This window comes from Heptranchias perlo, chromosome 1 (genome assembly GCF_035084215.1).
Source record: "Heptranchias perlo isolate sHepPer1 chromosome 1, sHepPer1.hap1, whole genome shotgun sequence".
Lineage (NCBI taxonomy): Eukaryota > Metazoa > Chordata > Chondrichthyes > Hexanchiformes > Hexanchidae > Heptranchias > Heptranchias perlo.
The window spans coordinates 57,903,693-57,928,930 of record NC_090325.1 but is presented as its reverse complement, the minus strand read 5'-3'; the positions used below and the strand labels follow the sequence as shown (position 1 = coordinate 57,928,930).

General features: G+C 40.2%; 1 protein-coding gene across 3 annotated transcripts in view; it reads right to left on the bottom strand.

Annotated features, from left to right (window-relative positions):
- Positions 1–25,238, bottom strand: part of LOC137322543 (protein unc-13 homolog B-like) — a 554,720-nt gene that overhangs the window by 170,724 nt on the left and 358,758 nt on the right. For all 3 annotated transcript variants that reach the window (XM_067985478.1, XM_067985470.1, XM_067985475.1), the window contains 2 exons: positions 24,621–24,711; positions 1,932–1,984 (listed from right to left, as the gene is read on the bottom strand). In XM_067985478.1, the coding sequence (XP_067841579.1) occupies positions 1,932–1,984; positions 24,621–24,711 (144 nt within the window). The remainder of the gene's footprint in view (positions 1–1,931; positions 1,985–24,620; positions 24,712–25,238) is intronic.

Genomic DNA, 25,238 nt, shown 5'->3' with positions numbered 1-25,238 from the left:
GGACCCAGCGACGATGAAGGAACGACTATATATTTCCAAGTCGGGGTGATGTGTGACTTGGAGGGGAACATGCAGATGGTGTTTGTTCCCAGGTGCCTGCTGCCCTCGTCCTTCTAGGTGGTAGAGGTCATGGGTTTGGGAGGTGCTGTCGAAGAAGCCTTGGCGAGTTGCTGCAGTGCATCCTGTGGATGGTACACACTGCAGCCATGGTGAAGGGAGTGAATGTTTCGGGTGGTCGATGGGGTGCCAATCAAGCGGGCTGCTTTGTCCTGGATGGTGTCGAGCTTCTTGAGTGTTGTTGGAGCTGCACTCATCCATGCAAGTGGAAAGTATTCCATCACACTCCTGATTTGTGCCTTGTAGATGGTGGAAAGGCTTTGGGGAGTCAGGAGATGAGCCACTCGCCGCAGAATACCCAGCCTCTGACCTGCTCTTGTAGCCACAGTATTTATGTGGCTGGTCCAGTTAAGTTTCTGGTCAATGGTGAACCCCAGGATGTTGATGGTGGGGGATTCGGCGATGGTAATGTCGTTGAATGTCAAGGGGAGGTGGTTAGACTCTCTCTTGTTGGAGATGGTCATTGCCTGGCACTTGTCTGGCACGAATGTTACTTGCCACTTATCAGCCCAAGCCTGGATGTTGTCCAGGTCTTGCTGCATGCAGGCATGGACTGCTTCGTTATCTGAGGGGTTGCGAATGGAACTGAACACTGTGCAATCATCAGCGAACATCCCCATTTCTGACCTTATGATGGAGGAAGGTCATTGATGAAGCAGCTGAAGACAGTGGGCCTAGGACACTGCCCTGAGGAACTCCTGCAGCAATGTCCTGGGGCTGAGATGATTGGCCTCCAACAACCACTACCATCTTCCTTTGTGCTAGGTATGACTCCAGCCACTGGAGAGTTTTCTCCCTGATTCCCATTGACTTCAATTTTACTAGGGCTCTTTGGTGCCACACTCGGTCAAATGCTGCCTTGATGTCAAGAGCAGTCACTCTCGCCTCACCTCTGGAATTCAGCTCCTTTGTCCATGTTTGGACCAAGGCTGTAATGAGGTCTGGAGCCGAGTGGTCCTGGCGGAATCCAAACTGAGCATCGGTGAGCAGGTTATTGCTGAGCAAGTGCTGCTTGATGGCACTGTCAACAACACTTTCCATCACTCTGCTGATCAAAATCAAAACAAATTGTCAAAATGAAATGTCATGTTTTTTTTAAATACCAGGCCTACAACTCTAGCTGAGAGGGTAGGATAATTTAGATAGTAGAGTTATCCATACTCCATGAGACACAATGTGCTGCCAGCATCATTGCGGTCAGGGGCTGGATCATCTGGTATGAGCAACTCTAAAAGGGCTGTTGGTCACCTTTAAAGCTAACTTCCAACTGAATGGGAACAATTGCTGGCAGCAACTAGAGATGAGAACTGCCCCTTTCAGTGCCACTGCATTGAAGGTACTGCTGCAGGAGGTTCTGCATAAAAAGGTGATTCTGGAGGTGAGCATCTCTCTGCAATAAAAAAAGCATAACCTACATTTTTATGGAAAACCATCCCTGATCTAGATGTTATATGCAATTCATTGTGTAGCATGTATCACAACTCTGTGGCAGCTTGCCTTTTGAAGTAGAAGCAATGAAGACAGCTCTCCTCTGACATGTACAAGTACGGTTTGCAAGGTGTTGTCATTTATGTGGTATTAACTTATGGAAAGTCAGTTATAAATTTTTAAAACTTTACCGCGTACTATAAGTTAAACAAAACGTGCGTATAATTACACACTGTTTTTGCATGTAATTATTGAATTTCATCTGGAAAGAATCCATAACACGAGAGAACCATAAAAGATCACTTCAACAGCTTGAAATTATTTTACTGCTTGATGGATGCTTCCATACCACATTACTTATTGTGGACAACAAAGGAATTACTTACCCTCCTTTAAACCAAGGTGGTTTTGATGGATCGCCATCACTTCCAAGTTGAGCCTAGTGTTTTTTTTAAAAAGAACAAACATTTTAGAAATGCTAATTAGGTCACAAATTATTCAGACAAATATATTTACTTAACAGAGCAGCTCATGTTGCTGTTGTACCCTCCTGTTTCCAAATGCATTAAAACACAAATGCCTGTGTTGAAACACAGTGACAATAATAATTATAAAAGACAAAAGGGAATGGCAGGTATAATGAATGGGGGAAGAAAAGTTGTAAAATTTCCTTGGTACACTAGAAATTAATGGGTCTGTTCAGTGAAGATTGAACATGTTTCAGCAAAATACGCTTTTGTCAAATGCAAAACTTCAATAATATCTCATCTATACTGATACCATGATAGAAAATAAATTGTAAAGAACAAATTGTTCAATTTTTTGTATGTTCAATATGAATTTGGTAAAGGATGAAGAGCCTGACTGTATACCCGTCAAAACAGATTTCACTGGTTCCTAGCTACTCCAAAGCACAAAAGGTTTATTTTGTTAATTGCTGCATTGTGATCAAAAGTGCAGCTGTGTACATGCAAATTGTGTTTTGCATGGACTCTCAGCAAGCATACACACTGGCGTCCCCAGATCTCTATCTGGGTCACCCATTAAATTTTGATTATTCTCCCTTTCTTTCCTAGAAATTGTAAGCCGTTTTAGAAACAGTTTCGAATAGGAGTCATTTTGTAGCTCAATCTTTTAACTTGACACACAAGTTAGCAATCTCTGCCCTATGCCACCTTCTTTTCAGACACATCTGTACAAAAAGCTGAGATGCTATTTGTGGGTCCAGACTTTGTGTATATAAACTGCTGTCCCCATCCGCCTGCCAAGCTGCACAGCACTCAAATCCACCTTACAAACAATGACGGACAGGAAAAGATCCTCTGGTCCATCCAGCCTGTCCCATACAATTGTGCTGTGTATCACAATATATACACTCTCCATCCCACCCAAAACCATATGATCTCCCGGGAGAGGTGAAAAACCAGATAAAAACCCAAGCCAATTTGTGGGAAAAAAAAATCTGGGAAATTCCTCTCCGACCGCCCCCACCCCCCACCCCAGGCGATCGAAACTTGTCCAGGAGATCATTCTGGCCCTGATAATTCTATGCAGTATCTACCTTTTGTAAGAGGTGATCTCTGCCCCAGCCAGAAACAGTTCCAGCTTGGGCTTGAAGGAATTCAGCGAATCGGCATCCACTGCACAAGCCGGCAGCCTGTTCCAGAGGTCCACTATTCTCTGGGAAATGTACCACCTCCTGGCATCGAACCTAGATCTGGCGTTTAACAGCTTAAAATTGTGACCCTATGTCCTCCCTAATTTATTTAATTGGAACAAACTGTCAACTTGAACACAATCTATTCCCTTCATCATCTTACAAACCTCGATCAGATCACCCCTAAGTCTATGCTTCTCTAAACACAGGAACAGGAGTAGGCCATTCAGCCCTTCAAGCCTGTTCAATGAGATCATGGCTGATCTGTATCCTAACTCCATCCACCCGCTGTGGCTCCATATCCCTAATACCCTTGGCTAGCAAAACTATCAATCTCAGATTTAAAATGATTAATTGAGCTAGCATCTACTGCTTTTTGTAGGAGAGAGTTCCACATTTCTACCACCCTTTGCATGAAGAAGTGTTTCCTAACTTCTCTCCTGAATCGCCTGGCTCTGACTTTAAGGTTATGTCCCCTTGTCCTAGACTCCCCCACCAGTAGAAAAAGTTTCTCTCTATTTACCCGAGCAATTCTTTTCAAAATCCTAAAACCCTCAATCAAATCACCCCTTAACCGTCTATATTCCAGGTAATACCAGCCTAGTTTATGTAATCTTTTCTCATAATTTAATCCTTGGAGCCCTGATAACATTCTGGTGAATCTGCGCTGCACTCCTTCCAAGGCCAAGATATCCTTTCTAAGGTGTGGTGCCCAGAACTGTACACAAGTTCAAATGTGGTCTAACTAGGGCTTTGCATAGCTGTAGCAAAAGTTCCTCCCCTTTATATTCTAGCCGTCTAGTTATAAAGGCTAACATTTCATTAGCCTTTTTGATTTGTTTTTTGTACCTGACCACTATATTTGATCTGTGTACATGGACCCCTAAATCTCTTGGTACCGCCACTGTTCCTAGCTTTTCACCATTGAAAAAATACTCGGATCTATCCCTTTTTGGTCCAAAATGGATGACCTTACTCTTACCTGCATTGAAATCCATCTGCCACAGTTTTGCCCATTCACTTAATCTATCAATGTCTTTGTAATTTTATGCTCCCGTCTGCACTACTTACTATGCTATCAATCTTTGTCATCAGCAAACTTGGATATATTGCACTCTATTGTGTTATCTAAGTCATTAATAAATATAGTGAATAGTTGAGGCCCCCAGAACAGATCCTGTGGGACACCACTAGTCACTTCCTACCAATTCAAATACCTACCCATTATTCCTACTCTGTCTTCTACCACCTAACCAATCTTCTAACCAGGTCAATAATTTGCCTTCAATTCCATGAGCTTTATTTTTAGCCATCAGTCTCTTATGTGGAACCTTATTAAATGCCTTCTGGAAGTCCATATATACTACACGCATTGACATTCCACTGTCTACTACTTTAGTTACTTCCTCAAAAAATTCAATAAGGTTCGTTAGACATAACCTACCTTTACAAAACCATGTTGGCTCTCTCTAATCAGCTCAAATTTCTCTAAGTACTTGTTCACCCTGTCCTTAATTATAGATTCCAATAACTTCCCACAACAGATGTTAGACTAACAGGTCTATAATTTTGGTTTCTCTCTCTCACCTTTCTTAAATAATGGAGTTACATTTGCAATTTTCCAATTTAAAAAGGGACAATCCCTGAATCGAGGCCACTTTGCAAGATTATGCAATTTCCTCACCTACTTCCTTTCCTAGGGTGGAAACCATCAAGTCCTCGGGATTTGTCAATCTTTAGTGCCATTATTTTTTCTAATACGGTTCTCTTGCTTATGTTAACTTTAGTGAGTTCCAGTCCTTGATTCATTATTCATTTCCCTGGAATGTCAGATATATTATCCCCTTCCTCTACTGTGAAGACTGACACAAAGTAATTATTCAATAAGTCTGCCATTTCCTTATTTTCATTTGCAATATTACCTGTGTCTGTTTTTTTTAAAAAAGGGCCCATATTACCCTTGACAACCCTTCTGCTTCTAACATAATTGTAAAACTTTCTTTGTGTGTTAATCTTGATATCTCTCAAGTTTCTTTTTATAGTCCCTTTTTGCAGCTCTTACTATCCTTTTTGTCTTCCTTTGCTTTTCTTTAGATCTCTCCCAGTCCTCTGTATCTACACTATTCTTTGCACTTTTGTATGCTCTTTCCTTCAGTTTTATGTTATCTCTTACCTCTTGTCAACCATGGCTTTTTTATTTAGAAAGTAGAGCTCTTGCCCCTTAGGGGCACATACTGGTCCTGTATTAAGCTAAATTCTTTTTTGAACACCTCCCACTGTCATCAGTAGTTTTACCTGTTAACAGTTTTGACCAGTTTGCTGTCGTCAGTCTCTGTTGCATCCCGTAAAAGTTAGCCTTACCCAAATCTAGAATCTGAGTAACTGTTACATTTTTCTTTTTCAAACCTAACATTGAATTGAATCATATTATGATCACTGTTAAATAAATGTTCCCTTACTATTAGATTAACAACTAAATCTGGCTCATCACTCATTACTAAATCTAGTATGGCCTACCCTCTTGTTGGTTCTAGAAAATATTGTTCCAGAAAACTATCTTGAATGCACTCAAGAAATTCACTACCTTTCTGACTTGAGCTACTCTGTTCTTCCCAATCCATATGAAAATTAAAGTCTCTCATTAAAACTTTGCTTTTGCTACAAGCCTCTCTAATCTCTGAATTAATACATTCTGCCACTTTATTAGTGCTATGAGGAGGCCCGTAGACAACTCCCATTACAGTTTTAAGTCCTCTCATTCCTCAATTCTGACCACAGAGTCTCCGCTGATTACTTTCCCTGACCTATATCCTCTCTTACTAAAGTGTAGAGTCCCAGCTCTTTTAGCCTATCTTGATAACTAAAATGTGTCAAACTGGGAATTAGTCTGGTGGCCCTCCTTTGCACCATTTTCAAAGCCTCACTATCACCCACCACGTGAGGAGACCAAAATTGGACACAGTATTCTAACTGAAGCCTGACCAAGGTCTTGTACAACGACAAAATAGTATGCTCACCTTCAGTAATAATGTTGCAGAAGAGAACTTTTTTTCCCAGCTGATGGAAAAAAAGAATTCTCACTACATACTGTGCATGATAAACACATTGAGCTTCATCAGTAAAATTAGATAACAGCTTATATGAAACAACAGTTTTAATTTAGAGTGTGTATATGTATCACTCACTTACATAAGTGTTTACAGAAATGAGCAAAACCTGCACTTTTTATGAGTTCAATCAGCATTGAACGGGTGGTTTGATAACTCTGAATTATGCAATTTTAAGAAAAACTCTACAATTCTCCACATCTTAATGAAGTGATGTTAACTAACAATACGGTGACAAAAAGACATGCAGTTGTAGCCAGGACAAGATGATTATTATGTATAATATTTGGATCCCTAATTGCAGAAGTTCAGTAATTAGAAATATTTTAACCTGCAGCTCTGCTGTACACCCTTCTGCAAAATAAAAGCAAGGAAAATATTGTTAGTGTGCACAGACATAATAGTCAAAGATTCACAAAATGTAAGGAACATTTTTTCCCCTTTATGGATGCGTTTTATTCTTTCTTTCTTCCACACAGTGTGGACAAATTGTTCTCAGGTTTCTGCTACAAATGCTGGCCTGAATTCAGCCAGTCTGATGTGTAACCTGGGATGACTCACCTTTCGAGCTTCTCGCCCTCAGTGTACAAGAGCCCAGTTTTTGCTCAGGCCTCCCTCTTGAAGATTGGTATCCACCATGTGAGGAATAGGGAGTCAAAACTCATCTCGACCTACTCTATGACAGAGCATTGGAATGTCATGCCACACTTCAGACATTTATACTGCCACGTATATTTTTAAAGCTTGCTTTATGGATGAAGTATTGATATTTGCGTAATTGCTCAGTTGAATTAATTTAAGCTATTTTTTCTGATTTTGACTATTAGGAAATAATGCCACTGAATGTTTTTTTTAAAATGCATTTACCAGGTTGCTGCTATCCTATCACATTATACTGACAATGCTGTTTTTAGCCTGTCCTCAGCAAAATAACATCTGTTATATCAAATGAAATTACTATTACCTGTCCTCACTTTCGAACACTTCACAAAGCTAATACTCAAATATTAGGTGGAAAATTGGGGAAACATTTGTGCTGCCATTCTATACTCACTGGTGATGAGATTAGCTCAACATCCACTCTCAATCGTCATTAGTGGGAGAAGTCTAATTTGTTTACCTATAGCCCACAATTACCATCCTAAGTGCTGCTTCCCTTGGTCTGAATAACTGGACAGAATGGATATCCATGATGATAGGATTATTAAATCAACAGTTTTTCCACAAGAAGTAGGTACACAAATCATTGAAGGTGGCAGAGCAGGTTGAGAAAGCGGTTAAAAAAGCATACAGGATCCTGGGCTTTATAAATAGAGGCATAGAGTACAAAAGCAAGGAAGTCATGATGAACCTTTATAAAACACTGGTTCACCACAACTGGAGTATTGTGTCCCGTTCTGGGCACCGCAGTTTAGGAAGGATGTGAAGGCCTTGGAAAGGGTGCAGAAGAGATTTACTAGAATGATTCCAGGGATGAGGGACTTTAGTTACGTGGATAGACTGGAAAAGCTGGGGTCGTTCTCCTGGGAACAGAGAAGGTTGAGCGGAGGTGTGCTAGAGGTATTCAAAATCATGAAGGGTCCAGAGAGAAGAGAGAGAGAAACTGTTCCCAATGGCAGAAGGGTCAAGAACCAGAGGACATAGATTTAAGGTGATTGGCAAAAGAACCAAAGGTGATGTGAGGAAAAACTTTTTTACACAGCGAGTGGTTAGAATCTGGAATGCACTGCCCGAGGGGGTTGGGGAGGCAGATTCAATCATGGCCTTCAAAAGGGAACTGGATAAGTACTTGAAAGGAAAAAAATTGCAGGGCTACGGGGATAGGGCGGGGGAGTGGAACTAGCTGGCTTGCTCTTGTATAGAGCTGGCACGGACTCGATGGGCCGAATGGCCTCCTTAGGTGCTGTAACCTATGTTTCTAGTTGCATAACTACATAGTTAAATTGCTTTGGTGACAAATATAGGAACATAGGAATTGCAAGGTCCATGTAGTTTGCCTTCTGCCATCCTGGTAGTCATATGATACAGCAAAAGGAATAGTTGACTAATCGCAGCAATCAATCTCTACAACAATTATTCTACAACAAACCCAGACATGAGGTGAGGAAAACCCCCAGTGGTGGAAAGCTTTAGGAACCATAGGTCCAAAGTCACTTGTTCCACCCAAGCAGGCTACACTTACCATATATGTCATGTCTCAAAATACACAGATACCTTATCCCAAAATGTTATTTTCTGAAAGAAGTGATCTAATTTGCATTTGAATGAATCAACATTATCTGCTTCAACCGACTCCCTAAGGAGCCTGTTCCATAAATTTACCTCTCACTCACTGAAAGAATGGCCTCGTTATTGATGGGGAGGCCGAAAATGGCCAAAGAACCCAGCAAGGTCAGCTGAGTGGCGGTCCTGCCAAACTTACGGCAAGACCTCATTATTTTTTTGTGTTCCATTTCCCTCCTGGCAGCTGGCCAAAATTGATAGCCTGACCTGTTGCCGGGCAGGAAAACCAGCGGCAGGAGGCCACATCCAGGGACGGTCCCTAGCAATCAGGAGGAAGAGGTGGGGGAGGATCGTCATTTGAGACTTGGCAGAGAGAAAACACGAGGTTGGCCGTAATAGCAGCATGGAGAGGTCAGTGATCAGGGCTATGGGGGGGGGGGGCGGGGGGAGCGGGTTGTGAAAAGAAGAGAGGCCATCACGGGAGGGGGGAAGGTCGGCAGCAATCGGCTGAAGGGAGAGAGAGGCCATCGAGGCTGGGGGGGGCGGGCGGGGGGAGGAGTTCAGTAATCACGGTGGTGGTGGTGGGGGGGGGGGGGGGGGCGGGGAGGTGAGACAGGAAGCTATCGGCAGAAGGGAGGCCGAAGGCTTCCACGTGGGGCTGGGGGGAGCACTCCCGCTCATCCTGGCCCACAAGGAGTGCTGGAAAAGGTATTTACCTTCTGGAACCGGTAGGTCCCACCTCCCTTTTACGGCTGGGTTTCCCCAGCCCTGGGAAACCCATGCAGCATCATTTAAATTGGGCTCCCAATTGCACTGTGGGAGCCTACTTTAAATATGTTGATGAAGTGTCCCCATTCTCCATGGGATACATGGACACCAAGAAATCTGCTGCTGTAAAAATGGCAACAAGCGTGTGTGCGGCAGCTTGGGGTCACATTCCCTGTTTTTTTCATTTTTAACCCCCGCCCATCTTGGGGGCATTTAATATCGAGGCCAATGTTTCAGTACAAGAGTTTTGAATTTATTTCCCTTCAAGCGAAGGCCACATCCTCTGGTTCTACCGTTCTGGACAAGGTGAAACAGTTCATCATGGTCTACATTATCTAGTCCTTTTAGAATCCTAAAAATAGCAATCACATCACCTCTGAACCCTCTCTTTTCCAGTGAGAACATGCCCAATTTATGTAATCACTCATCATAATCCAATCTCTTCATCCTCTCAATCATTCTGTAAATATAATTGCACAAAGATTTCTGCATCTTCACAGAGTTTCTTATTCCGTTTTTTTGCTTTGAAGGGAGAACACTGTGAATGCCAATTTACTACAGGCAATAAAAAATGTTAATGATCACTCTATGCAGCTGGACAGGTTTTATAACCAATATATGCTAATGAATGCCTAAGTTAACATGCGCACACTGATTCACCACCACTAATCAGTGAGGCCATAATTTAGACTATTGACAGAATTAGGATGGCACAACATGTTGGAATTTCAATAATCTGTGGTAAGACCTGGAGCAAAAGGGTACAGATTCACAACCACAAATTTCCTATCTCATCTATGCCATTACATGGAGGCAGAGTAGATGCAAAGTACTTCCGCAGAGGGAGAAAAGGAAATAAAATGCTTTGGGAGAGTCAACTTCCTCCCAATTATGCAGCTCCTAACACGCAGTCATAGACCAGCAAAGAACTGGGAACAAGTTGCCTGGGCTGCTCTCTTGCCAGAGATAAAATGGTGCATGAAGATCAAGGTGGAAAAATATATATTTGTTAAACTATTAAGAATTTACTTAAAGAATATTTTTAGTTAGGCGATTCACATGACATCAACTTCACTCATACTTTGACAAAATCTTTAAAAGAAAGAAAAGGAAAATATTGTTTGTGCATGTTTGATTGGAAATCCAAGGCTGTTAGCTTACTTAGCGTATTAGGTACCAATATGCTAGAGGAATACGTTACAATTACAGCAATATGTTTTACTGTTGTGCAATATACTCCTGTGTGACACTCTAATTCATACCTTAATTTGCCCCCATCAGCAATTCTTCATGTTAGTGTTATACAGCACAAAATGCTCAATTTAAATACAATCCAAATCTGGAAAGGCAAAATGTATAATGTGCTCAAGTAGACATGGTGTAAAAATGTTACACACCCACCATTATATTATGCTATATTGAAATAATAGTGATAACACTGCAATGCCATTGGAGACAGTGTAATTTTGTTTATTTTCTAAGAAGGTGAACTATCAGTACTAGTTTCTATTATTGCAAAATTGCTGAAACTATGTGGATTTTGTATAAAATATGGAGCAAATATTTAGTAATTAATGCCTGAAGTAAACATGCCATAACTCTTGACTATCTTTGCCTGAGACTTAAGACATTTTAGTTGATAATTTGCAAAGGATTAATTTAGGTCTTTTTAATATCAATTCCACTCAGTAATAAATTATTTCATCATACTTATGTCAAATCATCACAGAACAGTCATCAATAAAAACTATCGTTTTAACTCAATAACGTTGAGATGATTGGCTGAGTTTGTGAACAATGAACAAGTTTGCTATTCTCTTACTTGCATATCTACACCACTTAATATTTTCTGAATTACATATGGTGCATTTATATGTAATGGCTCCAACTACCAGTACGCCATTTACACTATCTGACTATTTGCAGCTTCGCTGCCCAGGAGGGAACTTCAAGCATGTATGATTACATGCATGTGCAGTTCCTCTCTTCGCAATTAATTCCCCCCCCCCCCCCCCCACCGTGCACTAGTGGGAGTGTCTGCAATCTGTAAACAATTATGTAACTGCAGCTAGGTTCAAAGAATGCCCAGGATGGCGAATGGACACCCTGTGCATTTTCTAAACCCGGCTTGATGCTGCATTGGAGTTACAAAAAATGTAAAACTGCTTCTTCTGGGGAGTTTTACATTGCCCGTCTCCAGAGTCAGATCACATTATGGCTCTGGAAACCATTTTGTAATAATTCTAAAGTTGTAGTATCAATGCACCCATAGATACAACAATTGATCGTCTAGGTGGTTTCTATTTTTGAAAATATTAGGGAAAAATTAGTATCTTTTTTAGTCACTGGTCTCAATTATACTTATATTAAAATCTCTAACCTGTAACCCCTTAGTATTTATTTATAAAATTTCAACCGCCAGCTAAAAAACTAATCAATTTAAGTGCCATAATGGACACAAGCTGATTAATATCCAGTGCTGGCATGTACATTCTTAACGTATACCTGGTTCTTTTGCTTTTTGTTGATCAGCACACATCTGGTTGGCATTATGTTCTGCCGTTTTTAATGCTCTTCTTTGTTGTCTTTCCTCAAGAACACTTCTGAAATTCTTCAGGCATTTATTTAAATGTTCTTTATCCCTGCACATCGTCTGTCGCAGGCTGGCTCTGTATTCAAAGGTATTTGCCAATAAAACTATCTTCTCTCGGTTGCCATTTATTTCTGGTCCTCCACAAAATGACAGCAGCACTTGATCTTCAAAAGACTTTCTAGTCTTGCAAGTTAACAAGTTCTGTGGTGAACAGTTGAGGACTTCAGGTTGGTCACAAGTAAAGGAACCTTCAGCTAAGGGTAACTTTGGATCTGCACAGACCTCATCTATCAATCTGTTGGGTACTTCTTTTGCAGAGTCCTTGAATGGATCTTTACTGTCATTTCCATTTTCTCTCTCCAGATCTTCCTTTCTGTAGGATGTTATATTGTTACTTTCTGCTAGATTCCAGTTGTTAAAGTTGAGTGAGTTGACATCCAGCAAATCATCATGATTCTGTGAATTTGTATTGTCTAATCCTGCAAACACTTCCTTCAGGACAGATTTAAAATCCAAAAGCCTTCTCCCTAACCGTTTAAAGTTAAACCTCACATCTGTTGAATGAATGTTTTCTTGGTCATGATCTCCAACTATCCCTATATTATCAAAATTTTGCTGTGAAAAATGGCTCCTTTCCTGATAACCAATGTTCTGATCATTTTCAAACATCTCATCATTAAAGTTGCTCACCAATCCATCTCCTCTACCATATGATAATGGTATGATATTACTTAAGTTCTCTCCCACAGATAAATTTATATCTGCATCACTTCGCGAAGTTTCAATATAGCCGTCCACCTCATCATTGGGCAATTCTGGTATTTGGTTGCTAGATATAAGAAAGTTATCCAAAAAAGATTTCACCGGCTGATTTTCAACGCTCATTTTAAATGAATGTTCTTTCTTCTGACATGTGTAATAGTCCTCCTGTGTGCAATTTTGGCACTTACAACAAAAGCTTTGTTCCGAGAGAGCCAAATCTTCTGAAGACACTTCATTATAGTCAAAAAAGGGTCCAGATGTCCCTGATGCATCCATCCTAGGTGAGCAGTTAGTATCTAGGATCTGATCAGTCACACAAGCATCAGAAAACCCATCAACTTTTATTTCAATTGTCAAGTCGTATTCTTCAATTGGCTTGCCAGGATAACTTTTTTCTCCATTGGCCAAGCTTTTTATCTTTGTAATTTCTTCAGTCTGTCCAAGTGTGAAACATGACTCAACTTCCGAGCTACTTCCTATTCCATTAAGTGTGTCTTCACAAATGCAGACAGTTTCACTCATGTGCTCTTTCAAATCTGTCTCTTCTGAGGGTTTCATTGTTGTTAGTGAATTAGGACAGTATTTTGTAGAAGGTGTATACATGGAAATTTCAATCCCCATGTTTTGCAACTGGTGACATTTTGCACAGATAAGATCCCAGTATTCAGGACTAGCACAAGCTACCACGATAGGTTTTGGTTCTCCTCTAACATTTCTCATTAAATCCAATCGATAAGCTTCCTTGATGTTCAACAGCTGTTTAATACCATCAAAATATTTATTGTTTAACAAATGACTATTAATTGTATCTTCTGGGTTTTCATCTGCTTCTTCAGGAATATTGTAGAAGTACAACAGCAAGTCCTCTTGGATGTCCATGTTTCTATCTAACCCACACAAACCACTTGATGTCTGCAATCCATTCCTCAACCACTTTATTTCATTGAAAACTGCATCTACACAACTGGACACTTCATCTATCGATCCCTTTAGTGAAGTCAAATGACACCGTAAATCTGCAATTTCTTCTTGTATTCGATTAATTCCCTGTAAATCCTTAAATATAAGTTCAACAATACCTTCTGGCTGGTGTGAAGCGCATTCATTCTGTAAGGGACAGCTATAAGCAGCAACAGGTTTATCTTCATTTTTATGAACCATGGTATTAGTTAACATATTGTCATTACTTAGACTTCCAACCAGATCCTTATTGCAAAGAGTTTGAAAACTATTGAGCCACGAGAGAGCATCTGTCGAATCTTGACTCCACTGACGATCTGTCCTATTTTGTTTGACCGCATCTTGGTCTTTTGGACAATCATTTCCATTCATTTTCTGCTCCTTCTTGCACCAATCTATTGCAGTCAAGTCACTTTTGTTGGGAAGTGAATTGGAATCAGTTCTTTCACAAGTGGATTCCATAGACTTTGGATTATCTGACTTGAGGCCACACACAAACATATCTGTTTCAATTTCAACAGAAGGAGGTTGGCAGTTTTTGGACAGATTAATAACTACCATAATGTAACATTTTCTGCATTTGTCCCTCAGACCAAATAAGAGGTGGATTTTTTTGTTTTTTTCTTTAGGGCTTTCGCCCTACATTTGTATTTAACAGCAATAGCAACGTACTTTTTTCCTTCTAATTTGTAAATTTCTATTCTAGAAAACATTGTACACTATATTTATGAGTAATACATGTAGGCCATTATTCCATAAGGGTATCTGGTTACATAGACAATTACCAATGAGTGCAGAGAGATTTTGAGTGAATTGTACACGTTTAACATCCCCATTCTTTTCTTTTTATTGCATTTGTTGGGGGTGGTTGAAAATACAATGTTGACTTCCACATAGGCATAAAACAGCACTATAGAAACAGAGAAGTCATACACTGAATAACTGATAGAAGCCAAAAAGACAAAAATACAAACAGGTTGAGTGCATTGTGACCTGGCTTATAAACATGTATCTTACAAAGGTACAAACTTTCTGAAATGTCAATATGTTTACTGTTCCTTAAAGGAACAGCATGTCTTAATTGTAAGTCTGCCAAATAAAAACACAATTGAAGAAAACTTGCCATTTGGGGGAGGGAGTGCAGAGAGGGCGTAATTCTAAACAGAGCAGTACTCCTGCTACCCTGCCATTGTGGAAAATGGACAAGGTGACCCAAGTCAAATTGGAGCCTGACCCCATTCCTTAAATAGCATCTGGGACGACAACAGATATGTTCACGTCTGTCACCGCAACTAGTGGAACCAGCTAAGCTCGGGTTGTGTTAGTACATCTGTTAGCAAAAATACCTTTAAAAGTGGAGGAACAAGGAGGCAATACTTTTTAAAGAAAGTAATACCATTCTTTTGATTTGGGATATTTTCACTAAAATGTACACCTTTATACAGTTAGAATATCAAAAGGAATACATTATCATCCAAAGCAATGCTGCTTCATTTGTTAGATTCAATTCCCTCATAATACGGCATTGAACATTAACTCTGTTTGTTTCAAATAATTAATAATTCAGAAAAAATGTGAAACAATGTACAAATAAGTAAAAAATATAAATGCAAAACAGATGCAATGCACAGAGAAAAAAAAATCTATTCCTTCCTTTTAAACACATAAAAAATAGCTTCTGGTAAATGAGGATGATGGATGTTAAAGTGCATTGAGCATTTATTATGGCTGATTGCTGGAAAAAGTGAAAATAAATTTACCTTCCAAGTCCTTATTTCTAATCAGCTCAGTCTAAGTCTCCATTAATGACCTAGGCTACCAACTTTCAAAGCAGAAATGATTTCTCCCCCAAGCATGAACTGATGACGTGCTAGCAGCGCAGCGTTTTGTTTCTGTCAGACGAATACTGAATCCAGCCTTGTGCCTGACTAGCAGCCAGCTTCTCTGCCTTTCTCACATCATATCATTAAAAATAAGTGTTCCAAATGTTAATTTTGTCAACCATCTGTTCTTATGTAACACACCAAATGTCTCATGTTTTGAATTTCATTCATTTTAGAAGATCCTCTGGGGAGATCAAGTGCATGTAATATATATATAAATTGCACACAACTTGGGAAAACTGAAAAAAATATGTAAATAAAATATTTTAAAAGTTTGTGATGGAATTCAAAATGTTATTTTAATTTATGCTTCTAAATTCACAAACTGAAGCAAATTATCAACTTTCTTTTAAGAAAATATTTCACAGTCTAGATATATTCTACAGTATAAATTAAAATTATATGTGATTTGAAGCACTTAAGAGTTTGCGAAACAGAGGAACATAATGTAGGTCACAAATACTGGGAGTGGCAAATATTTAGCCCCTTGATCATTCCTTACAAATTAGGTAGGGGAGTTTTTTTTTAAAAAAAGGTAACATGGTAAACATGGTCCTGTGGAAAATCCATTTTATCTGCTAAACTATGAAGTAAAGTAGCATAGACCAGTGGTATTCATACTATGGCTAACCTCCCCCTTACTGTGGCCTTCAGCAAATGTATTGCTCCTGGGCCACTACGCATAGCCAGCAACTCCAGCAGGAAATTTTATGATAGATGGGTGGGGTTAGAGATCACAAATTCAGCCCTCAGAAAAATGTTAATGAGTAAATCTGTTTGACGAAAGAAATCTCCTTCTTGAATTGTTATAAATATGACCAATCACAGGCTTTTGCTCCCCAGCCTAAGTATTTATGAAAATTGATTAAATCTTGGCAGTGCAACGCTCCATAATTCTGCATAGTTGCTTGTTTGATGGTAACAATACTATACACTACCATTACTGAGAGCTTCTGGTATACCCCTGTGAAACAAGGATGGGGGAAGGAGAGAGAGAGAAAAAAAGGAATCAGAGAGAAAAGGGAGCAAGGGAGGAAAGAGAGAGAGGTGGAGGGAGAAGACTAACAAAGAACTGGAAGGATGAGAGAAGGGGGAGAAATAGAGAGAAAAAAATAAAGAAGGGGAAGAGAGAGCACACGCAGAAGAGGAAGTGTGTGTGGGCAGGAGTGGGGGAACGGGGAGTAGAGAGAATTGTGAATTTACACCAGCAACCAACATGGTTGTGTAGGCTATTCAATTTAGCCTGCTTTAAAACTGACAATATTACAACCCCATCCCTGTAACCTTGCATTAAATTATGCAGTGGGTACAGTAATGTAGCAGTTTTGGTACTGGACTAGTAATCCTGAGATTGCAAGTTCAAACTTCCCATGGCAAGTGATGAAACAATTTATTAACTGTGATAATTTGCGGGCTAGTACCAGAAAAAAATGATTAAAGCCACCACATAGTTTCTAAAAATCCAAATGGTTCACTGTGTCATTCTGGAAAGGGAGCCTGGCACCCGTGTGGCCTGGCCTACACATGACTCTGGTCCACACTATGCAGTTGACATTTAATACCCTATGATGTGACCTAGCAATTGCTAAGAAGGTGGCAACCAACACCTTTTCAGGGCAACTAAGGATGGATCAGTAAATTCGGCCTTGCCAGCAGCCCCCAAAACCAGAGAACATTTTTTTTTAAATGATATAATGAGCCATTACAAATATCCATCTTCTTCATTTAAACTTGCTCCCCTCTTTTTAGTGCAAAATACCACTACCCTGTCACCAGCTTCCAGGAGTTGCCTGGGGGTGGCCTTGGTGATTCACCATTGATTTTCTTTCCTTCAGAAACATCTGGCCCATTCCTGTCTGACAATCCAGGTGAGTTCTCGACCCCATCTTGTGGGAAATCGCGATGCCCGTTTTCTCAATATGAATCTTTACTGTAGGAACAATGTTACTCAACATAAAAAAGCTTCTGGGATTCTTGACTTTATTAATAGAGGCGTAGAGTTAGTAAGGAAGTTATGCTAAACTTTTATAAATCACTGGTTAGGCCTGAGCTAGAGTGTTGTGTTCAATTCTGGGCACCACACTTAAGGAAAGATGTCAAGGCCTTAGAGAGGGTGCAGAAGAGATTTACTAGGATCATATCAGTTATGTGGAGACTGGCGAAGCTGAGGTTGTTCTTAGAGCAGAGAAGATTCAGGGGAGATCTGATGGAGGTGTTCAATATCATGAACGATTTTGACAGAGTAAATAAGGAGAAACTGTTTTCAGGGGCAGAAGAGTCGGTAACCAGAGGACACAGAATTAAGGTGATTGGCAAAAGGAGCAGAGGCGATATGAGGAAACATTTTTTTTAACGCAGTGAGTTGTTATGATCTGAAATGCACTGCCTGAACGGGTGGTGGAATCAGATTCCATAGTAACTTTCAAAAGGGAATTGGATAAATACTTGAAGGGAAAAAATTTAGGGGAAAGAACAGGGGAATGGGGCTAATTGGATAGCTCTTTCAAAGAGCCAGCACAGGCACGATGGCCCAAATGGCCATCTATGCTGTACCATACTATGATACCATATCAGTCCTCTTTAAAATAATCAATTACAGAGGACAAATAAAATAGGAAAAAAAATGGTCAGACATGATCTGTTTAAAAAAAAGACAAGGAACATTAAAACAGGTGGTGGATAAATGAACTGCTTTTCCCTGTGTTATTTTCCCTCATTAAACTGGATCGATGCAGGGCACTCCCGTGGATTTCTGGAAATAAAACTTTTTATACCTTCAAATTTCTCCCCTGCTTTCCTGAAAGTGCCGAATATTGTTGGAGTACAGTCTACCAACCAACTTCTGTTGCCTCACTTGACTGGCTATTTTTCATGAGTGAGTTTCGACAGGCTTTTCAACTTTCAAGGTGTCACAGCCTAGCCTAATCCTGTTTTCCCCTGTTCTCCATACACCTGCACTTTCCAGCAAAGGAAGTGGGGGAAAGAGGGTCATTAAATAGTAATCAGTCACAGGAAGCTTGGCAGATTTTTCTCTCCCTCGCTCAGGAGCGCTGAGGCCGATTACAGCACCCCAACTGATATGCCAGTTGCGATCTATGACCTCAGTCTAAGCTGAGATTTGAATCTAGGGCCTTTCTAGTATCTATGCTTAAATTCACGAGGCATTGCGTTTATCAACTGAGGCATCAAACAGCCCTAGGAAATACATTTTTATATTCCACAGGACTGATGAAGAGGAAAGCATACATCATTCGCAAAACTGAAGTTACTTTTTGAATATATAAATGCAAAACCATTCTTTAGTTATTTGCGGGAGTGTGAAAAAAAAAGGCATCATGCTTCCAAAATATGAGACATCCTGGGACAGAAATCCACCTTGGGCAGTCCCACCCAATATTCAGCTCCAGTGATGCGATACCACCCGTTCTGCGCTACCACCCCAAGACGGATTTCTACCCCCCGATTCCTGAGTTTGAACACTATCTATAATCTGAACACTGTAAATCTATAATCTGGATATTGATGTTTACTTCTCTCAAAATTTGTGACATTATCTTCTAAAGAAAGGCTGCATTCAGATGAATTCAAATATTCATCTATTTTCCTCAAAATGTTTTCTCTCTACTGATAGGCTGGTGATAAAATAAGAATGACAGAAGTTTGTGCTGTATATGATAGGAAAAGTAGAGCAACGTTGATTGTTGTAATTGCGCTCAAGGTTATAGAGTACGTAACTCCATAAAGTTTTACATAATGATATGTAGTGCCTTCGGGGTTTAGTGTTTAATAAAACTCTTTTAATCTATGTGTATGTTTTTCAGATGCTGTATTCAGATGGTTGGTATCAATTGGGGACTCTCTTGTATCCTTGTTATAGGAGAGCTTATCTAGGGTGTGGTGTGCGTGAATAAAGGCTTGGAAGCAATCAAAGACCAGGCTCTCGTATTCTATCCTTCACCACCTGGCTATCCAATTTTAACAACAAAAAGATTTATACAATTTTTAAAAATTATTAAACTAGAAAAAAGCCTAGAAATTACTATTGGCAAAATTAGCAGCCGTATACTTAACATATTCATATGGCATTACTTGGTCTGCTATTTTAATCACAAGTATGAACCCATGCCTGCATTCAAACACAAAGGAATGTCATATGAACATATTAAATGACTGCCAGCTAATATTACCAACAGTAACTGATCACCAGCTATGTATTACTATGATTATTTTATTGCAACAATTTTTCTTAATGATTTGAATAATACCACCTTGAATGATTCAACATTTTTAAGTATAAGATGAATGTTACTTTTTTTTTTAAGGTCTTTTCATACTGTAATCAGCCTGTCTAAAAATATAACTGAATGTAGAATGTGAATAGTAATTAATTCACCAGCTATAACTAATTAACATAAAAATGAAAAGCATGCTGTTTGTTTACATAAAAAGACATGAGTACGAAACAGGGACATACCTGTCACTTTCTTCTTTCACCACAATTAAACAAGAATTGCCTACGTCCAGAACTCAGAGTTTGTCTCATCTCCCATGTAAACTCTTGACAAAAATCCTTCAATTGCTGTTGAAGCTAATTCATCTGCTGGAGTTGCACTCAGATACAATCTTGACATGGACAATGCTCTGTGAACTTTGTGAATAGTGTCCAATTCCATACATCACTCAGCAGGATGCATTTTGGGCTATTTTCTCCCTCCCCAACTTGAAGCTTCGATAACAGCTGGCTCCTTTCTACCTCATTATCCCCAGTCAACTTGATAGTGCCTGATCATGGGATGGATGGTGTCAATTCTTCTCTTTAAATCTGTCTTCTGCCCAAAGCACTACACTTTATCTGAAAGCATTGACTGTGCTGGGCAACTGCTAGCAGAAATTCAAAGGGCCAGTACAATTAAGCTGTCAGGACTAACTTGCTTCAGGAAGAGGAGTGAGTAGACAGAAAACTGTACAATAGAGCTTTGTATAATACACCATCATTTCTGTCTTCCATCAAGGTCAATTGGTTAAGCTGCTTAAAATTTAATTATAACATACACAGAAATACTTAAACAATATACCTATTATCTCTTTTGTCACAATTACAGGGTGGCAGGTTTTAATAAGCTGGAATTTTGGATCTAGCACACAGAAACAGAATTTGAAATAAAAGAGTCATTGCCACTTTTCATAATGACATCGTTCCATGCATCCTGTCAACAAACAGAATTATTGGGAGGATATCAAAATGATGTGACGATGTTGTCAATCATGATATCAAGAAACGGCTGAGCGCACTGGATACAGCAAAGGCTATGGGCCCTGACAACATCCCAGCTGTAGTACCGAAGACTTGTGCTCCAGGACTAGCTGCGCCTCTAGCCAAGCTGTTCCAGTACAGCTACAACACTGGCATCTACCCGACAATGTGGAAAATTGCCCAGATATGTCCTGTCCACAAAAAGCAGGACAAATCCAATCCGGCCAATTATCACCCCATCAGTCTACTCTCAATCATCAGCAAAGTGATGGAAGATGTCGTCGACAGTGCTATCAAGCGGCACTTACTCAGCAATAACCTGCTCACCGATGCCCAGTTTGGGTTCCGCCAGGACCACTCTGCTCCAGACCTCATTACAGCCTTGGTCCAAACATGGACAAAAGAGCTGAATTCCAGAGGTGAGGTGAGAGTGACTGCCCTTGACATCAAGGCAGCATTTGACAGAGTGTGGCACCAAGGAGCCCTAGTCAAATTGAAGTCAATGGGAATCAGGGTGAAAACTCTCCAGTGGCTGGAGTCATACCTGGCACAAAGGAAGATGGGAGTGGTTGTTGGAGGCCAATCATCTCAGCCCCAGGACATTGCTGCAGGAGTTCCTCAGGGCAGTGTCTTTGGCCCAACCATCATCAGCTGCTTCATCAATGACCTTCCCTCCATCATATGGTCAGAAATGGGGATGTTCGCTCATGATTGCACAGCGTGCAGTTCCATTCGCAACCCCTCAAATAAAGAAGCAGTCCGAGCCCGCGTGCAGCAAGACCTGGACAACATCCAGGCTTGGGCTGATAAGTGGCAAGTAACATTCGCACCAGATAAGTGCCAGGCAATGACCATCTCCAACAAGAGAGAGTCTAACCACCTCCCCTTGACATTCAACGGCACTTCCATCGCCGAATCCCCCACCATCAACATCCTGGGGTTCACCATTGACCAGAAACTTAACTGGACCAACCATATAAATACTGTGGCTACGGGAGCAGGTCAGAGGCTCGGTATTCTGCGGCGAGTGACTCACCTCCTGACTCCCCAAAGCCTTTCCACCATCCACAAGGCACAAGTCAGGAGTGTGATGGAATACTCTCCACTTGCTTGGATGAGTGCAGCTCCAACAACACTCAAGAAGCTTGACACCATCCAAGATAAAGCAGCCCGCTTGATTGGCACCCCATCCACCACCCTAAACATTCACTCCCTTCACCATTGGCGCACAGTGGCTGCAGTGTGTACCATCCACAGGATGCACTGCAGCAACTCGCCAAGGCTTCTTCGACAGCACCTCCCAAACCCGCGACCTCTACCACCTAGAAGGACAAGAGCAGCAGGCACATGGGAACACCACCTGCACGTTCCCCTCCAAGTCACACACCATCCCGACTTTGAAATCTATCACCGTTCCTTCATCGTCGCTTGGTCAAAATCCTGGAACTCCCTTCCTAACAGCACTGTGGGAGAACCGTCACCACACGGACTGCAGCGGTTCAAGAAGGCGGCTCACCACCACCTTCTCAAGGGCAATTAGGGATGGGCAATAAATGCCGGCCTCGCCAGCGACGCCCACATCCCATGAACGAATAAATTTAAAAAAAACCCTGCTAAATTAGCAATTACTTTGCACCATAAAAGGTGAGGCCAGCAGTCAGGTGTGAAAAAATATCTGCCCTCTTCTCACTTTATATGATTATTTTTAATGAGCTCCTTTTCCTCCTGTCTAAATACAAAAAAAATCAAAACCCAACACACATTAATATTCTACTGCAGTGTTAATGCATCATTAGGGGCAAAGAAAACAATAAGAAATACAAGAGGCAAGATACACACCCCCCATGGCGCTCTTTTCTTCTGACTCTGGCCTTTTGTGCATATCTGCCTCCTAATATTCTACTGCAGTGTTAATGCAACATTAGGGGCAAAGAAAACAGTAAGAAATACAAAAGGCAAGATACACCCCCCCCCCCACAGCACTCTGTTCTTCTGACTCTGGCCTTTTGTGCATATCTGCCTCCTTTCGTCCCGCCACTGGCAGCCATAGCTTCAGCTATCTAAACCCCATGCTCTGGAATTCTATCCTTAAACCCACCAGTCTCTCCACCTTTAAGGCCCGCATCAAAACCCACCTCTTTGACCAGGCCTTCGGTCACCCCTCCTGATACCTCCTCTTTTGTCTGATCTTATCTGTGTGAAACATTTGGGACGATTTTCTATGTTAAAGATGCTATATAAATGCAAGTTGTGATTTGCCTTTTCCTATTTCCAATGTTGGTAGAAATTGCAAGCACCGTCTGTGGCACTGGATGAATTTCAACTACCCATAAGCGGTCTGAAGAAGAAAATGGCACAAAAGTCAATTACAGCTCAGTATATTTTATTAAATCTGGATCATTGTTTTTTGGGAAAGGCCGCACAGAGCCAGTACCCTAGGGGTAAACGTCTCGTGCTGCCATATCTCCTGTCTGCCGCTGTTATAACAAAATAACTGACAGTTGAATAAATGGCACTCACTGTTTCGGGGAGGAAATAAAACAAAACAAAGACATTTTCAGTTTGCAATGTCAGATATTTTATAAACTGAGCAAAAAATTGACTAGGGTTCACTATGGGTATATAGTGCTTTTATGATGCTATTAATAGCAGCATGTCATTTGGAGAAGCAAAGGGGATAAAATCTCAGTCTTGCCATTCTGTTAATTTGACTACAAATATAATGTTTGATGAATATGTAAACTAGTGGTATAAACTCCGACAATAGAGAACTGAAAGCATTTCTTTAAACAACTGCACTATAATACAAATTTAGTTTTAACTTGCTACACAATTAATTAGCATCTAGTCACAATGCAGCAAAATCAGTCATTCCGCTTTATTTTAACGATCATAATGTCCAGCAGTGATCAGTTTTGATCTGTATCAAATATCTAAAAATTCTCTGCCATCACAGATGGAAAATATGAAACTTGTACTGAAAATCATTTTTTTCTTAAATGTCCTGTCACACTGGATTTTCTTCCACTCCAGCTGGTCTTTTATCTCTGTGTTATTATGGATCATTGCCAGTATGTCAGCTTTAAACTATCCATACCATTATCTTTGAATATAAAACCCATAAACTGAAAGCTGAAGCAGTATTTCTGAAAAAAGGAATGAACATACTCGCTTTAACCTGCATCTGTTTAGAAGAAAAATCTGAAAGTTTTCCGACAATCGTGTTAGCTTGAATGCACTGAATTGTCTTTTTATCATTTAGTCATCAGTGCCATTGGTCAAAACATTATTTAAAATAGTGCTTTCAAGACAGTTTTTCAAATTCTCCCCAAAAGTTATCTTTATTTTCATCTGAACAGTTACCTCTGGCTCCTATAATTAATGGTTATTTAAATAGTTATATGTCTGCATAAAGATGATCAATAAATTCCACCAGTAAGTATGATTCCAACTAGTGATAAATTAATACTGAACTTTCACATTTTGGTACTCTGCTGCCCCACAGTGAATTCTTTCAGAAGAATTTGTGCAGAATTTTGTTATCAAACGCTATTCTCGGAACTAGTGACTGAGAGGTACATATGTTGCTAAGCAAGTATATCAAGGGATTATATTCCCTCAATTTTATCTTGGATGGACGATTTGAACCTGGGCTGTGATTAAACCTGAGGTGTTTGTTCCTTACATTTCACTACACGTGCGCGTACAAACCCTGCAAACATTATCATTTACAAGTCATTCATTCAGCATTACAATCAGAATGAATTAATGGTAGCCACTGATATGGAGCAAGAAACAATTCATATTTGTGATTTATGTGTTTGGAAACAGGATCAATCAGAATGTAACCCATAAACCATGGTCCTACCTCTTGAATCTGCATTCGAACTTTGTGGATGGCTCGAATCCAACGTGCTCTCGCAGGGGGAAATGGAGGAGTACCATCTTCATCATTATAACTGACCAAAAATGAATTCTCAGTTATTAATTGTATATGAAAGAACTGTAACAAACAATTTGGGCTTGTCCACTACTTATTCCAAAGATATACAAGATCATAAAGAATAGAATGAAAAAAGGCCACTTAGCGACCAAGCCCACTTCTTGCACAGGTTATGAACTCTAGAATGGGCTACAAAGCTTCTCATAGTCAATTAATCACTTTTGAAGTGTAGTCAATGCTGTTTGGTAGGAAAATGCAGTGAGTTTGCACACAGCGGTTAGATAAATGGCCAGTTCATCTGTTTGCTTGCTTTGGTTGTGCATTCAATATGTGGGCCACAGGCCCAATTTTAACAGCTCCAAAGCAAGTGACACTATGAACAACAGTATTCTGGAGAGGAAACTGGAAGCCATGCAAAATAAATTGGAAACCAAATGTGGCAGATTCAATTAGTGATAAGTTCAAATGATTGGATAAGCTTGATCTTGACAGAAAAATGTGATAGACAAGAACATGTGACTGAAAAAGTACACGAAGATGTAT